Source organism: Cucumis melo, chromosome 8 (assembly GCF_025177605.1).
Source record: "Cucumis melo cultivar AY chromosome 8, USDA_Cmelo_AY_1.0, whole genome shotgun sequence".
Classification (NCBI taxonomy): domain Eukaryota; kingdom Viridiplantae; phylum Streptophyta; class Magnoliopsida; order Cucurbitales; family Cucurbitaceae; genus Cucumis; species Cucumis melo.
In genome coordinates this window covers 23,623,276-23,640,918 of record NC_066864.1, presented here as the reverse complement: position 1 = coordinate 23,640,918, position 17,643 = coordinate 23,623,276, and the positions used below count along the sequence as shown (strand labels likewise).

Below are 17,643 nucleotides of genomic sequence, written 5' to 3'. Positions count from 1 at the left end.
ATCTTTCGGGATGTTCGTTCAACAATATAATATTTTTTTATTTATTGATTTAGTTAAGATTTATAAAAGTAATTTTATTTACAAATACATTGTATTCAATATATTTGTTTGATTTTTTTGACAAAAAAAATTAGAAAAAATAATTTATCAGGCAATTTTTCCATAAATCAAAATAATTTTGAAATTTTCTATTCCCTTTTCTGTATTTTGTTATTTTGACGGTTTTCTTTTTCTTTTCTTTTTTTTATTTGCAATTGTCCGTCTGTAAAGTTTGAATCGTAACATGGGCCACATTAGACGCGCGGCCCAATATCTTTCCTTGTTGAATTTCATAGAAGAAAGGCGAAGAGAAAGTGGCCATGGCGGTTCCACGAGGTCCTTTTTGCCGCGAATCCAAATTTCTTCTCTGAAGCCAGTGGTTCGATTCCATTCCATTCCATGGAAGCCCCTAGACTCCACCTTCTCGTGAAGAAGCAATCTCCATGCTTGTCAACTCCATTTCTCGAACCATTCATCTTCTGCCGCTCCAATTGATCGGAGAGAATCGTCGGCCATGGATGTTCGTGATCACTACAAGGTTCTGGGCTTGACCAGAAGCGCCACCAAGGAAGAAATTAAGGACGCATTTAGGAAGCTGGCGAAGGAATTTCACCCTGATAAGCATTCTCAATCACCTAAGGTCGTTAGGGACTCTGCTACTCTGAGATTCAAGCAGGTTTCGGAAGCTTATGAGATCCTTGGCGATGATTGTAAGCGTGCTGATTATAATATTCGTTCTCGTTGTGCTTCTGGCCCTTCTGTTAATCAACAGTATTACTCGTCGTATAATTCTTATGCTCGTGCGAGTGGACCTAGATATGGTTCTTCTTCTGGATTTGCCTCTCGCTCCCGTTTCAACGCCGATGGATTGGTTACGAATTTTCATATGCTGCTACGCTTTCTCACCACGCGTGCGTTTCTTCTCAATTTTGCTTTCGCTGGGTATTTGTTCTCTTCCCTGACCCTTTTGTTCTTTACTAATACGATCTATGTTTTGAATTCTGAGATAGCCAATTGCTTCAAGTCTCACTTTCACTAGCGAATTCTCATCTTCCCGTGCACCCTACTATTAATTTTTTTAATCTTGATTTAGTATCCCTTTTGTCTATTCATTGATTGGACATAAAACATTTAGATGGTCATGTGAATATCCTTCATCTAAATGTTTTATGTCCAATTTTGTTTGAATATCTTTTGCCATTGTTCAAAGCAACAAGAATTTCTTGGAACATTTGATTTGTGGGGAGGGGTTTGTTATTCCCTGGATAAGGGCTCACCATAGCTGTTCTTGCTGCCGTTTGAGTCTGAAAGTTGCTCGAAGGAGAAATTTAAGAATAGAAAAAGGGTTGCTGCTGACTAAAGAGAAAAAGGAACTGAAAACAAAATATAGCAGAGGAGCTAAAAATTGGATCATTTTATTTTTCTTGCATCATTATGGATCCTCCTTACATTATCAAGTTGTTAAGGTTCACCTTGATTACAATTTTGTTTTTAGTTTTCACCTTCTTTTGAAGAAAGATTTTGAATTTCGACAAAGACAAATCTTAAAAACAACATTTTTAGTTTTCAAAACTTGGCTTGGTTTTTTAAAAACATGAGTCGAAAGTAGAAAACAAAACAGAGAAGCTTAAAGGTGGAAGTAGGTTTATAAGCTTGATTTTCAAATTTTAATAACCAATTGATAATTATTAAATGGGCCTAAACAGCCAGATGGTTTGATATCTAATATTGCAAATGCCATTGAGAATATTAGAATTGTTGTCATTAGAGCAATTTGTGAAATAACTCCTTACTTCATTCTATACAATAGAGTTCAATATAATATATAGGCATACATGGAAACCTTAAATAAAGACTAGTAAATTACAATGAAGGACAAAAGACATTCTCCCTCGATCTGGAGCATATATATTAGCCACGTCCAGCTTGTTAAATAGGTACTCTATTCAAACTCCATTTAGAGCTTTTGTAAAGATATCTTGTTCTTCAGTCTTTACATATTTGGTAAATACCAAACCTTGTATTTTTTTTTAACAAAATGACAATCAATTTCAATATGTTTAGTGCGTTCATGGGTGAGTAGCTTGATTGTCATACCACAATTTAGTCAGAATTGTAGTATTAAAACCCAACTCAACATTTGATCGTGAAACTACGTTTTGCTTACTCTTCCCCAAAACCAAATTTCCTCCAACAAAAACACAATTCCTACATGGGTTGTCCGGTGTGATTAGTCGAAGCGAGTGTAAGCTAGCCCGGACACTCACGAATATTAAAAAAAAAAACACACAATAGCCAGAAGTCAGTTTTTTGTCTTCTTTTGATCTTGCCTAATTAGAAACATTTGCTGTCTTATGACCATGATCTTCATATAAGATCCCATGTCCAGGTGCAGCTTTAAGGTGACATAAGATTTGTTGTACTATATCCCAATTTTCCACTTTTGGTAAGGTCATAAACTCAGAATGCTTACTGTGGCTATGTGTGGACGTGTTACTGTAAAGTAATTCAACTTCCCAACCAGTCTTCTATATCTCTTGGGATCCTCAAATGGTTCTCCATCTTTTAATAGTTGTAGATCAAGCATCTTTGGAGTAATGCATCTCTTGGCTTCCAATGTTTTTGTCTCAGATAGCATATCAAGCACATATTTCTCTCTGATGTAAACATACCCTTCTTGCTTCTCATTACTTCAATGCCCAAAAAATATTTCAGCACTCCCAAATCTTTAGTGTGAAATTGACTTTGGTAGAAAGATTTAAGAAGCAAGTAGAATAATTCCGCTCATAGATCTTCAGTAGGAAGCCAAGTGATCCAATTTGCTTTTCTTTCATTCCAAACTGCTTAAGAGCTTTACTAAATTTTCCAAACCATGCACATGGACTCTGCTACTTCAACCCGTGCAAGGATTTGCGAAGACAACACACTTTATGATTCTCCCCCTAGCAACAAATTCAAGTGGTTGCTCTATATAGACTTCTTCCAGAAGGTCATCGTGGAGAAAGGCATTTTTTATGTCAAGCTAATGTAAAGGTCAATCTTGAGATGCTACTGTAGAAATGAATAACCTGGCAGAAGTAAGTTTAGCAAGAGGAGAGAATGAATCAAAATGGAGCATGAGGTTAGCCACAAGGCGTGCTTTTAATTGAGCTATTGATCCACCCGGATTAACATCAATTGCAAATACGTCTGCACCCAATAGTCTTCTTTCCTGTAGGAAGAGATGCTAAATCTCAAGTACTACTATCATCTAAGGCATTCACCTTTTCAATCATTCGCACTACATCACCTAGAATGAGACAAAACATCATGAACTGTCTTAGGTATCGAGACAGAGTCAAGAGATTTAACAAATGAACATATAGGAGATAATAATTGGTCATGAGATACACAAGAAGCAATAGAATAAGTGCAAGAACGTTAACCATTACGAAGGGCAATGGGAAGCTCATCACTTGGTCCTAGATTCGATGACAAAGAGTCTTTTGGGAGGAGATTCGCTTGGAGGTTGTTGTCGACGAGAGTAGACTTTAGTTATAGGTGAATGATTAGGGGCAGGCACTGGAGGAGACAGATCAAGGTAAGGAGTTGAAGACGTGAGAATTTAAAGAAAAAGATCATCCTCCTCCTCCTTCTAACTCGTACTAGGCAAAGGGGTAGTGAAGGCTTATCCTATAAAAAAGTAACATCTCAAGATACAAAATATGTATTCAAGCTTGGACAATAACATCTATATCTTTCCTAACACTAGAATGGCCTAAGAAAATGCACTTCAAAGACTTAGGGTCTAACTTTGTCAAATTAGAACGAACATCTCAAACAAAACAACTACAACCAAATATTTTATGCTCAATAGGAAACAATGGTTTTGTTGGAAAGGGAACATGAATTTGACCTTGAAGAACAAATGAAGGCATTCGGTTTGTAAAAAAATAAGCAGTGGAAATTGTATCATCCAGAAAATGCTTTGAAACATGCCTATTCTCCTGTTCCGCTAGATTTTGGGATGGAGTATTAACACAAGATCATTGGAGAAGACAAAGGTACAAATTGAGTGCTTTTGAAAATACCATGAGTTGGCCTAGTGATAAAAAAGGAGACATAGTCTCAATAACTAAGAGTTCATAAGTTCAATCTATGGGGTCATCTACTTAGGAATTAACTTTCTTAGAGTTTCTTTGACCCTCAAATGTTGTAAGGTGAGGATCCCGTGCGATTAGTCGAAGTAGGCGTAAGCCATAACCTGGCCTAGACACTCGTGGATATAAAAAAAAAAAAGTTAAATGCTTCACCAGCATTGTCACTTCTCAAGGTTTTAAGGCACACGCCAAACTAAGTTCGAATTTCAACATGGAAATTGCAAAAATGAGCAAGTAACTCAGAACGATTTTGCATAAAATATAACCAAGTCATGGGAGAGTGGTCGGCAACAAAAGTAAACAAATATCGAAATCCAGTTTTGGACACAACTAGACACGAACCCCAAATATCAGAATGAACTAACTCGAAGGGGGGAATTTGCCCGTTTATCAACTCTAGAATTGGAGCTAATACAATGAGATTTGGCAAACCGACATGAGTCACAATTCAATGAAGACAAGTTATGAAACTGAGAACGAAGCTTTCTTAAGACTGGGAGCGATGGATGACCAAGACGACAATGGACATCAAAAGGAGAAACAACTCTAAAACAAGCAACTATTGTTGATGTCGATACTTGGTGATCAGAATTGTAAAGTGCTTCAAATTCATGTCTTTTGCCAATAATCTTCTTTGTTACAAGTTCCTGAAACAAGCAACAGTTGGGATAGAATGAGACACAACAATTAAGGTCGCACTTGATTTTACTAAAAGAGATCAAGTTAAATGACAACCAAGGTAAATTTAGGGCAGAATCATAGATGACAGAGAAAGGGATGGGATGAGATCTATAGTGCTTGATCCAATAACAGGAGACTTTGATCCATCTGTTAGGTAAGACTGGTAATGGACGTAGATGACAAAATTGTAGAAAATAATTTGGGATTACTTGTCATATAAGCAGTAGTACCAGAGTCTATGACTCATTGTGTAGAGTAGGAAAGGAGACAATGATTCATGTTACGTGAATTAGCAATGGTTGTAATAGGGGGGCACATACTAATGACAAAGGAGATGCTTTCGACGAGTTTTGGTACTTTTGAGATATAGTAGACAAACAATGGATAGATTGAGCCCGCAATTGAACCAAATTAGACATCACTATGGGATCTTGTTCGGCCTTAGGATAGTAACAACCACACCAAACCAGCAGCCAAATAAAACCAAATGAACAAATAACAGCCACAGAACGAACAAAAAATAGTCACAAAATAGAATAAAACAGCTACAACCCCAGAAACAATCAAACTTTCTTCAAATGTTGTCACACCTAAATGGGTTTCAATGAAACCGAAGGCACAAACTGACTAGAAACCATCTGAGACGCTGCTAACCAACGACAGCCCAAATTGGAACAAAACAAAAACAACCTGTAAGAACAAAAAGGTATTCTTTCCAAAGAACCTGTGTGATTAGATTTCAAAGGGACCTAATGCTAATGCACAGACCAATTGGAAAACACAAACTGGGACGAATCAAGTCGACGAAGCACAAAACGGATCTCCCACGCGTCGGCGCATGGGGGAGGAAACTTCTTCTTTTGCGGTGCGTAAAGCTCACGTGCTAGTGAGCAATGAACTGGGCGGACAGCAGTGGCTCTCCTTCTCAGGTAGGCAACAACAAACGGCCACTCGAACTTGGTGGCCCAAATTTAAACCCTAATGGAATGTAGCCGGCAAAGAATAAACAAATAGATAAATGTTCTAAATCCTAGATGTCTTTGATACCATGTTGTAGTTAGAGTGAAATATGAAATAACTCCTTACTTCATTCTATACAAAAGAATTCAATATATTTTGGCATACATAGAAATCCTATAATTACATATATACTATAACAAGAATAATATATCAGTTTGAGTTTGTCTTCGGCTTTCTTCAACTCCCATAATTCTCATTTAGTTTATACGATGTCTGAGTTTATTGACTATGGGCTCTTTGACTGGGACATAGTTATCATTCTTACATTCTTTTTGTGCAGTGTTTTAGCTGGTGGCATGTTGGCGATTGACTCGAGTGGGGAGGCCTTGTGGAAAATGCATAATTCTGGGGTATGTAGTTATAGTTTCTCTTCCCCCCACCCCACCACTTCGGTCTTCAGTACAAGATGCAAAGAAAAGCTCAGGGTTTTGAGCCTTGGGGCTTCACTTCTTGGGTTTTCTTTAGGCACACTATATATAAAAGTATCAAATAAAGTAGATAAAGCTTATTTGGCGTGGAAATATGAATAAAAGACTCTTAAATACAAGGAAATTTGCATTTAGGCTTTTAGCAAATTTGACTTTTTTAGTAAAAAATCAGGAAAAAGCTTTTCACTGTTTTTTAAAAAATAACGGAAAGAACCCCCAAGGCCTTGAGGCTTCACAAATGGCCCGTGCCTAATGTGCTCCTTATGTGAGCCTCACCTTTTCAACACAGAGCTGCCTGGATGCGCACCTAGAAGTCTTTTTAAAACACAGTCCTTGTGTTTTGGAGACTTTGGAATATATACTTATATTTTCTTAGAAATAGTCTTGAACATGTTTATGGTTTTGGTCTCTGAGTTTTCAGACTTGTGTATGTTCTGTTTTGTTTTGTAAACTTTGCATTAAAAGAAAAATACTTTTATCATTCATTTTTGTGGATTTAACAAAAATCTAAATTCATTTGGAAACATAGACAGTTGACCTACTACATGGGGGATTTGAACAATTGTCCATGTAGACACTTGTTGATGAGGTAAATATTGTTTTCTTTCTAGGAAAGAAAAGTGCCAATGTGAGGTTGTAAAATCAATGGCAATGATGGTTCATGAACTAAGCATAATATTTGAAAGCTTATGAACCATAATATAATAAGCATAAACATGTGCTTTGTAGATTTTAAAATCTTATAGGTGATTTAAATTACTTAGAGAATCAAAGTATAAGTTGTCTAGATTTTACAAATTGTGATGTAACAATTGACTTGACCGTTGCAATCTATTGTGGGTCTGACAATGGTGAGTTAATTGGATGGTTAAGATTGTGACTATGAGAGTTTGTTTTCAATACAGAAATCATTTGAAGAAGCCATGGATTCAATCAACAAAGCCAAAACACATGAAGATGCTTAAAGAGCTTACATTTGGATTCATTTGTCCGACCAAAAAACCAGATTGTATTTTCATGTCTTCTTCCTGTGGGGGTTGGCATTCCACACAAGTGAAGTTCAAACTGACTGGACACTATAAAAGGAATTATAGAGCTGATTGAAATGTAAATATGCTATCCTTTTCTTACATCTCTTTTATTGGAATGTAGATTGATTGATATTTATATAAAATTTTCTTAACTGTTTTCTTCATTTTCTTGTGGGGGCAGTGTTGTCTGGTAGATTTTGTAATAAATTTGTGGTTTCTGCTGTTTGATGAGAGATTATTTTAGGCCATTTGATGATCCTCTTGTTGTTTAATTTTAAGCTTATAGATATTATTTTCACTAATCAGTTTCTTTTTTTGTCTTGTAATCTAATTTCGAGGATTGTGTTTAAATATGAATCCAAAATTAGACTTTTGGTTAAATGGTTAAAAATGTTTTTGAATTTTATTAGTTGTTTCATACAAATATTTTTAAACGATAAACTTTCATATACATGTTCTTGAATTTTCTTGAATTTTATTAGTTGTTTCATACAAAATAAATTTTAATATACATTTTAAGATACCTTTGGAGGAGTATGAAGTTCATAAAATTTTGGATTAAATATTGAGACATGAAATGGTGTGAAAATTACTTATAGAGCCAAATTAGCTCATCATATTATTTTAGGTTATCGGCTAAACAGCAAATAGTTTCAAGTATTTTAAAAGATTTATACGAAAGTTTAGAGAAATTATTTTGAATTTCAATTTTGATTGGAACGTGAAATGAATGCATTTAAAATGTTTGGATGGTAATTGAAAATGAAAAGAAAATTAAGAATTTATTAGGCATTTATCTATCTATTGATTAGTGTTAATTGAAAATAGAAAAATATAGGTCAATTATATATTTTACTTTTAAATCATACAATACGTCATTTTAGTTAGGAAAGTTTTTAAGTTAAAAACAAGATTTGAAATCATTTGGATTTTAAAGTCATTCTTTTTTTCTGTGATAACAAATAATGGATTTTGTTTGAAATTAATTACTTAAAAGAGTATATATTTATGATTTGGTTTGTTTTTTTAACTCAGTAGAATATGCTGACACCATTTAAGAAAGGAAACGTTAATTGAGCAATGTCATTTTTTCGTTGTTTAACTAATAATCAAATTTACTAAATAACAAATATAAATTGTCAGAATCAAAAATTATTTTACGACTAAGAAATCTTTTAAATTTGAGGTGAAATAAACAAGATTGATATTTCTGTTTCATATAGTATTTTTTTTTCAGTCAAATTAGGTTGAATGGGATTTTGGGACTATTTTAAATGCCATATTCAATTTTGGCTATAACTTTTTAAATTTAAAAGTTCTGATTTTGCTTTTGTATGTTTGTTATTTTGCTTCAAAATTAAAAAATTTCTAAAGAAAAAGAATTTAACTTATACAGTGTAAAAATAATGGGTGTGCATATTTTAAATGTTATCTCTAACACGTTTCTCGTCAATATTGTATTTAGTAAGATGCTTTTTATTATACCAACTTTTTTTTTTTTTACTTCAAAGTTTAACACAAAGTTTTATTGTTAATTATTGATATTATACTTAATTTATAATTATTTAATGTACAAATATTTATTTATTGGGAGTGGGAGAATAAACCCCGACCTTTAGTGAAGAACACCAAATCAATTATTATTAATTAACTATTAACAAAAACATTAAAAAAATAACGGAAAATCATTTAAAAGATTCAAATTTCAAACCTTAACTAAAATTCAAATTCAAATTTCAACCGTTCCCTAAAATTATGGCAAATATAATGGAAATACTTAAGTTTAGAATCAAATCCCAACCCTCCATAAAATCATGTCAAATAAAATGTGATCTATCTTTAATTTTTTCAACCAACCGCAACTAAGAGAAACGAAAATTTGTATTAAAAAGAAGAAGGTGGAAAGCGACGTTGCGGGTGGAAAACAAATACAGGTAGAAAGCCATTTGAAAATTTGAAGAATGTTAGAACCGGAGAAATTTTGAAGAAAATTTTGAGAACTCAGTATTTTTTACCGATACATGCAGAAAATAAAGGAAAAATCCAAAGGTTGAAGACGGAACAGAAGCATGAAACGAAACAACTCACCGATACTTTGGGTGGTGCAAACCAATTAAAAAAGGAAGGGTGTGCAGACGGTGAAAAAGCGACGAAAGAGAAACCGACTGTGGAAAAGCGACAGAAGAGAAAGCGACGGTGGAAAAATGGAAGAGAAAGCTATGGTGGAAAAGCGACGGTGGAAAAGCGTCGGAAAGCCTTTAAAAAACAAAAGAACAAATGCGTCGGAAAGCCTTTACAGAAGATGGTTCATTTGTTTGGGAGGGAAAATTAGAAAATGGAAGGGAGTGCATAATATGTATTAATTACAGGGTATTTATGGTTTTTCTTATTATTGTATTTAGGAGTCTATATTGTAAAGTAGGTAGGGGAATTTAAGACATAGTTATCCCATTTATTATGTGAAAATTAACTTTTTTCTATTTTGACAATTTAAAAATAAATTTGTCATTTATCCAAAGTAAATCTTAGATTTTGCTATTCTTCTTGTCGCCCCTTAAACAAACCTTATACAACCTTTCCACTAGATTAGTAACTTTGAGTCCTGCACATTTTTAGAGTATGACTCATAGTTTTGAGATATTTATAAAATATGAGATAATTAGTATAAATGAAACAATTGGTGAAAATATAGAAAAAATTTGCAAGTTTTATGGTATATTGGTGGTAGTCGTTGGAATTAGTCATCGCAGTTGGTGGTGGTGGTTACCTAAGGTGGTTCTTGAAGGTAGTTGCTTAGAGTTGGTTGTTTATAGTGGTCACTAGAGTTCGTCGTTGGTGGTGGTCACCTGAGGTGGTAATTAGAGTTGGTGGTAGGGGTATTAAAATAACCGGTAACTTGACCAACTCGAATTGGGTTGGTTTGAGTTAGAAAATTAAAGAAAAAAAGTTGAATTGGGTATAGTCGAATTGTGCAAGTAAGGGGTTAGGTAGACCCAACCCAATATGATTATTAAGTCAAACATATATGTGTATGTATATATACACGTTATATATATATAAAAAAACTTAATCCTTAGGTTTTAGGTGTATATATATATCTACATAATTGGGTTGGATTGGGGGTCAACCCAACCTCTTACTTGCACAACCCGACTACTCGAGCCAACCTTTTTTCTCCAAATTTCTAATCCAACCCAACTCAGCAGAAAATTTAACCTAACCCAACCCTTACGGTTGGATAATTTGGGTTGGTCAGGTTATTGATTTTCTTGAACACCCCTAGACAATACTAACTATGTTCTTGAGAGGTTTGATCTCTCCTCTTTACGATAATTATAATGAAAAAAAGAATATATTTTTCTATTATTGTTCAATCGTTTATTATGAACTTTATTATCACTCTTTGTCAACGAACTCTCGTGTTTGAATTTTTAGCTACCTAAAGTTTGTTACAAGTGTAATGACGTGAGTAAGAAATGTGAGTGACACACCTAGATCTAGGTTTTTCACTCTAACCTAGATCGTGGAGTGAATCTACTCTTTAAAGCCATTTCTTTTCCAATGTAAGATTAGTAGAACACTTTTGAAAAGAATTCTATAAAAATTTCAGTAGAGTCTCCCCTGAAAAACAAACTAACCACATTTGGAAAGTAGAAGAAAATCTCACCACACACTCATCCAAACAATTTCCGAGTCTCAGTCAGAGTTTCTATCCAAACTATATATTAGTTATAAAATAATTACAGTCCAAAAGGAGTCTCAAAACACGTGACCTTGGCGTGACCCTCACTATTTCTAACCACCCCATTATACAATACAAAACTTAAGTAAATACATACAATAAGAATGACAATTTACAATCAATAATGGGGAGCTCAACGATGGCTTGGTCCTTTACCGCTACCTTGGGGGGGGGGGGGGGAAGAAAAACACTGAAAATGTGAGCTAAAAACTCAGTGAGTTACAGATTTTTAAAAGTAAAAACTTATCAAACATGCTCAAAAAGAAAATTTGTAAATTTGCATCAGTAATGAAATAATAGTTGAAACATCATTATCACATAGCCACCAATCAAACCAACAAACCTGTTCCCAATCCAACCATGGCAAGACATCTAAATATACAACCAAGGATAGCTCACACACGACCAAGGAATCATGCGGTCCAAACTAGCTCACACATATTTAGTACCCACCACAATAGCAACCTCCATCCAATCCAATCATGATAGCATACTAAACACGCGGCCAAACGGAGCTCACGCATACTTAACACCTTCCACAGTAACAACCTCCATCCAATCCAACTATGATAACATGCTAAAAACATAGCCCAATACACAACCCTGAATAGCTCACACGTGATCCATATCCACAAGGAAACACACGGTCAAACAGAGCTCACGCATACTTAACACTTACCACAATAACAACCTCTATCCAATCCAACCATGATAGCATACTAATATATGGTCCCGAATAGCTCACACGTGATCCATATCCATAAGGAAACACACGGCCAAACGGAGTTCACTCATACTTAGTACCTACCATAATAACAACCTTCAAATGCGCTCCTATGTGCACATAGAGCCGCCCACCAGAGGTTAAGCTAGACTCGAAGTCATATTACAATCCTCCATCCACATCCTCACCTAGGCTCAGATTCTCGGATCTCTGATCACGATCTCTTTCAGCCTCAAAATCCCCTAACAACCATAGGTGTACGCTACGAAAACACATTCACGTAACCTTAGGAAAATCACCTTCTCGTTCACCATAAACATCGGTTAATCATATTTCAAAACCAAGTATAACCAAAAACTTGAAACACAATTTTATAGAGTTCAACCCATACACATTCTTAAAATCGTGATGAATAAACACATCGTTTAAGTATAAATGGAAATAATAACTTGAAAACCACTTTTATAAAATCCAAGTCATAAACATTCTTAAAATCACGATGCATAAACACATTGTTTAAACATAAAAGAAAACGTGGTCATAAAAAGTTTAAATCATGGTAATTTCCAAGCAATATCATGAGATAACATGTATAAGTATAAAGAAAGCTTAAAAATGAGGCACTCACAATCATGACTCAATCTCCCGGGATCATACGCTTTCCCCACTTCAATTTGGCCTAAAGCAAAGTTTAAGGTCTATTAATTATCTACACAAAGCAAGACGATGAAAAATCTTCAAAATACTTCATAAGGCCAACTCAAACTATTTTAGTTTCTAAAGTCCTTGAATTCTTAATTCGCCTTAGATTAGATTAGACTTTTCACCTACCAACCCTTAGACTTTGAAATTTAGATACTTAACCCCATGAGCATCTAACTTACTTTAAACACAACGGGTCTTTTATGTAGATACACTTTTATCTCCATTATCGATGATGCTTTGGGATTTATATCCATTATATCAACAAGGGACCAACAACCTTAAGCACTTCCTAAGATTTAGATTGAACTATCTCCCAAATGCTTTAACTTTAACTTTTGGACCCTTAAACTTTAACTTAATTGGTCGCAACCTTTGAATTAATGTACAACACAAGTTATGTTGCAGTAAGGGCTATGGTTGGGTCACAAGAAGGATAAAGTGATCCGCCCAATATACTACGTGAGAAAAACCTTAAATGATGCTCAAGAAAACTACACAACTACAAAAAAGGACTTGCTCATCGTTGTATCCATGATTGAAAAGTATAGAAGCTACATTATTGTTTCCAAAATCACGGTACATACTGATCACTTTGTAATCAGATATTTGATGGCTAAAAAGGATGCCAAGTTGTGAGACCCGTGTCAAGATTAGAAGGGATGAGTGTAGGCTTGTAGGAATGAGATAATCAACTTAAGAGAATGAAGTTGAAGAACTCATAAGCAACTTTCAAATCCCGACTAAGCAACCCTCTGTAATGTTGAATGGGCAATAGCCACAAACAAGAGCTTCAACAACTACTTTAGAAAGAGTCTTGATCCTCAACAACGTTTTCTTGGTCTTTCCTTTCTCTGGTCTTTTCTTTCCTCTTTGACTTAGAAAACAAAGGTCCAGATGACTTGTTTATTTTACCATACGTTGGAAGAATACACTCCAAGTTTAGTTATTCTCTACCCTATTCATTGGTCTCTCCTTCATACCAATTCCCATCTCTATTATGATACCTCAAAATGGGACTAAGGATAGAGGAAGGAAAAACCACAAGATCAAGTCACTCATTTCTGCTTAAGTTACCATTCGCATCGATCCTTCTACTGTCGAGCCCTTGTTCATTAATCTCTTTATATGGCTCATTCCTATCGGTATGACCTTTCATATTCATTTAGGGTTGAGGTGAATATGGATAAACAAGTCCTTCAGATCCGTCCACCAGACAATATTAGTGGAATGAACAAGTCCTGCGGACCACTCAAAGTCAAATAACAGTTTTTTCAATAGGATGACATGAGACATCTATTATAGAGAAATCCATAAATCAATCTTGAATGAGGCCTTACGAAAGATATCTAACAAAAGAGCATACCGATCAAGGGATGAGGCTATCCTTGTTCATTGAGGTCTCGCTTCTTCTAACTGCTATGTGGGCTGATACAACTCTCTTTCCTTGCTTCGCACCTGGATTTGGACAATCAATAAACAACTTTGATCCTGAAATTAGAGAAATAGAATATAGTAAAAAAAAAACATCGATTTAGACCGCCACATGGAATGAATAAAAAGAATCTACATTTTCTTGAATGATTTTGTCTTTCTATCATACTCGAACTATTTTTTTCTTGAGAGCGCTTTTCAAATTCTTTGAGCCTTTATTGTCTTCTTCCTCTATAGTAGGTTCTCAGTCGCTTTGTTGCACTAGGCTTTCTCTTGATTTTGAATCCATAGGTTTTTTGACTTGGCTATTACAAAGATTACTATCACATGACTACGAAAAGAAGCGGCATAGTAATAGAATATGATCCTTCCTTGCGTTCTACCTTTACTTTAATATTTAAAAGATTACTATGCAAAGCAACTGGGAAGGACTGCAAGTATGAAGGAGGTTTCGGTTCCTTGCCTCATTCAAGCTTGGCTTCTAACCTTTTCTTCCTTTAAGTTAAGTAGGTGATCTTCCATCCTTTCTTTCAATATATACTTATTTGCCCTTGTTAGCTCGGTAGAGCGCAAAAGGCAAAATCCCTCTCTCTTTTAGATATAGAGTAGGTGGCTAGGCAATTTTGACTTGTGTAGTGAGAAAAACCTTTTTCATGTCTGAGTTTCTCTGAGTTTAATTATGAGTTTGAGCATTTGATTCTCTGAATACATCTATGCTCCGAATGATGAGTTTTCTACCTTTACTTAAGATCTCAAATCGGTTTTCTAAATTTGAACTTCCATCTGACCTTCTTTGGTTGGAAGTGCAAGGTAGGAAGAAGATGTAGCAGGCTAGTAAGCGAGTTCAATCAATCAATCTTCAGTTATCTTTTCTTCCTCTAAACGGGTAATTTTCAGTCAAGCCAATAGTAGAAAAAAGAGAAACTCATGCTCAAGTGTTAGGGAACATCTAGCTTCTTCGCTTTTCTTGATCTAGGGATTTAACCAATTGGAGTCAACAACCCATTCTACTTCTTGCTTCTTGGAGAGTAAGCAAACTTATGAAGGCACGATTACTTTCTAGCCTTAATCTAAGTAGGGGAAGATAAATTGACTTATGAGCGAGGTACCGAAGAGTGGGCTTATATGTAGCCATGTTGAGACCTTCCTTTAAGAAGTCCCAAAAGAAGAAAGAAGAAAATTTCGAGTTCTTTCCAAATCTTTTGTGAAAAAGGACATTTTGTGAACAGAAAGATGAGAGTTGATGGACTATCACAATCTCTAGGAAAGAAGCTTGGAAAGCGCTTTATCGGCTGTACAGGAGTTCAAGATTGAATAGATATGGTTGGTCTCGTGTATCTAACTAAACGAGCAAGTCTCTCCAGTAATCTAGTGCAGCAAAATGGTTGAAGGGGATCCATATATTTAGATATTGAATGATAGAACTCATGAAGCAATGGAAGACTTCCAAAAAATCTATTTCTTAGTCATTCCCGACATTCATTTGTAAATATGTTCGGGCATCAAAAATGAAGAAGGAAGGCTAGCTAGATTTTCTTCTTTAAGAGATTGTACAAATGAATGAGTTAAGTGTATACTTTTCGTAACCTTTCTGTGTAGGTAGATAGAAAGAAACGCTTTCCTACTCACTTCAAGTTCTCCATTCCTTTCTATCTATTTCCAGCAAGGCTCAAAGAAAGATTAATATGGTAGAAAATAAAGGTCAAGAAGACAACTTTCAAAATAATGAATTTCTAGTCATGAGGTCTGAAGACGTAGAAGAAAAAACAAAGGTCCAGATGACTCTCAAATTCGGAGGAGCAGTCTAATTCCATATATATTAGCTTTCCATTAATTCCACTAAAGAGAAGACGAAAATCAAAGAGAAAGAGAGAAGAGAAGAATTTGAGAAGCGAATACTTGCACAAGCGCAAGTGCAGATTTCTTATTATTTAACTTTCATCCTGAAATAAAGGGAAGACTTCAAGGACAAGCTCCCTAACCATAAATACAAAAGCATCGGTAGGAAGGATAAGCTCGAAGAGGGACCGAGACGGACAGGTTAGCTCTCGCTCATACCCTTAGTTTGATAGGAGACTCAAGGTTCGAGTCGACTTCATCCTTAAGGAGGAATCCGTAAGTAGGTAGGAAGAATGGGCAAAGGTTCTTTAGGATAGAATCAACTCGACTTAGAATGAGAGGCAGACATAGGCCTCTACCTTGATTCAGCTGCCCTCGTCCCTTAATCAACCTACAATGGTAAGGCGCAAAATGACTGAGAAGGCTCAATTCTCAGATAAGCGGAAGAGTGAGTTTACGAATGAGATAGAAGAAAGAAAGGGAGGCAAGAACTTGGAGTAAGATAAATAACTAAGTGTCGAAAAATGGATCCTTTCCAGCTTGAGCAGCGGCTTAGGTCCTTGTGTCATAGTCCCTTTGCATGTGGAATACATAGTCAAATTGAGTCACAAATGGGACATGTACATCTCTCAATCACCTTTTTCCTTCTTTCTTATAATATGAAAGATCTCATACTTAAGATACATAATATCTAAGAGCCTTCCAAGATCTGACCTTGCTAACCGCACACCCTTCCTTTCTAATACATAGTAAAGAGGGGTCACGAGACTAAGTTGACTTGGGTTAGGGCACTCAATCAAAAACCTTCTTTCCTGATTTAGAGAGGAGCAAAGCAAGCAACTTGACCATTAAGGAAAAGGAGTTAGACGACTTAATAGGGATAGGAATATTAGTCTGTCTCGACAACAAGGAAAATCAAGTCTTAAGAATCAGAAAGATATATTTCAAGTGTGCAATTCGGGCTCTATCCCCCTATCTGTAGAATAGGAAAAGGAAGAGAAAGCATAGGTTATCAGAAAGCAGTGAGAAAAGGAGCTCAATCTCTTCTTTCCAGCTCTGAACTTAAATCTCTCTTTCCTTTTGGAATAGGAAGTTAAAAAATGATCGAGACGTGCAGTTTAACCCCTAGAGGTTTTTATAGTTCTACCCCCTCTCTTCTTCTAGAGGCTGAGGAAAACTAGAATATCGAGGGAATACACTAAAAGCAAGATAGTAAATTAGCCCTAGTTGAAAATGTCATCACCTACGACAGCAAGGCACGAAACGAAGCGCATTTCTCTAAGAAAACAAGAGAAAATGGGTCAAGAAGACCACAGAAGGTTCATATGGATTTATGAGTCCTGGAAACCATAAGAGGTTAAAAAATAAAGAGGAGGGCTAGTCTATTTCATATATATTAGTCCTTTGGACAAGTTAATAAGGAATTTCATGACTCCTATGATAAAAGAATTTGAGAAGAGAGAAAGTTGGAAAAGAAAGTATCTCCATTATCAATGAAATATGATTGATGCCATTAAAAAGAAAGTTCAGTCAGGAAAGAGAAGACAATGAAATATTCTTTAAACCTTGTTCATTGAGGCAGCCCACAGAGTGTGAAAAAAAATAAAGTTCAGTTAGGAAAGTCTACCAAGATAAGGATGCCTTGGTTTCAATTCATTCATGTGGAATAAGGATATTAACACCATGGTCTTGCAGTCTTTACAGCAAGAGAGATAGCAACTTAACCTTAGCCTACGCCTGGAACAGACTCTGGAATGAGAGCAGTCAATATTCTTTTTTCCTTGAGGAGGTTGCTCCGGTTGTGGCAGTTTTTCTTGTCTTTGTTCTTCAATCAGCAGTTTCATGCTAATGGATTGGCTAAAGA

The 17,643-nt window shown here is 35.4% G+C and overlaps 1 protein-coding gene across 1 annotated transcript; it reads left to right on the top strand.

Moving 5' to 3' along the window:
• Nucleotides 1-208: 208 nt before the first annotated feature.
• On the top strand, nucleotides 209-7,502 carry LOC103486026 (chaperone protein dnaJ 72). Its single transcript, XM_008443823.3, has 3 exons — nucleotides 209-981; nucleotides 6,160-6,229; nucleotides 7,213-7,502. Exons 1-3 carry the CDS (start codon nucleotides 554-556, stop codon nucleotides 7,270-7,272), a joined length of 558 nt encoding a protein of 185 aa, XP_008442045.1. The 5' UTR covers nucleotides 209-553; the 3' UTR covers nucleotides 7,273-7,502.
• Nucleotides 7,503-17,643: the final 10,141 nt, after the last annotated feature.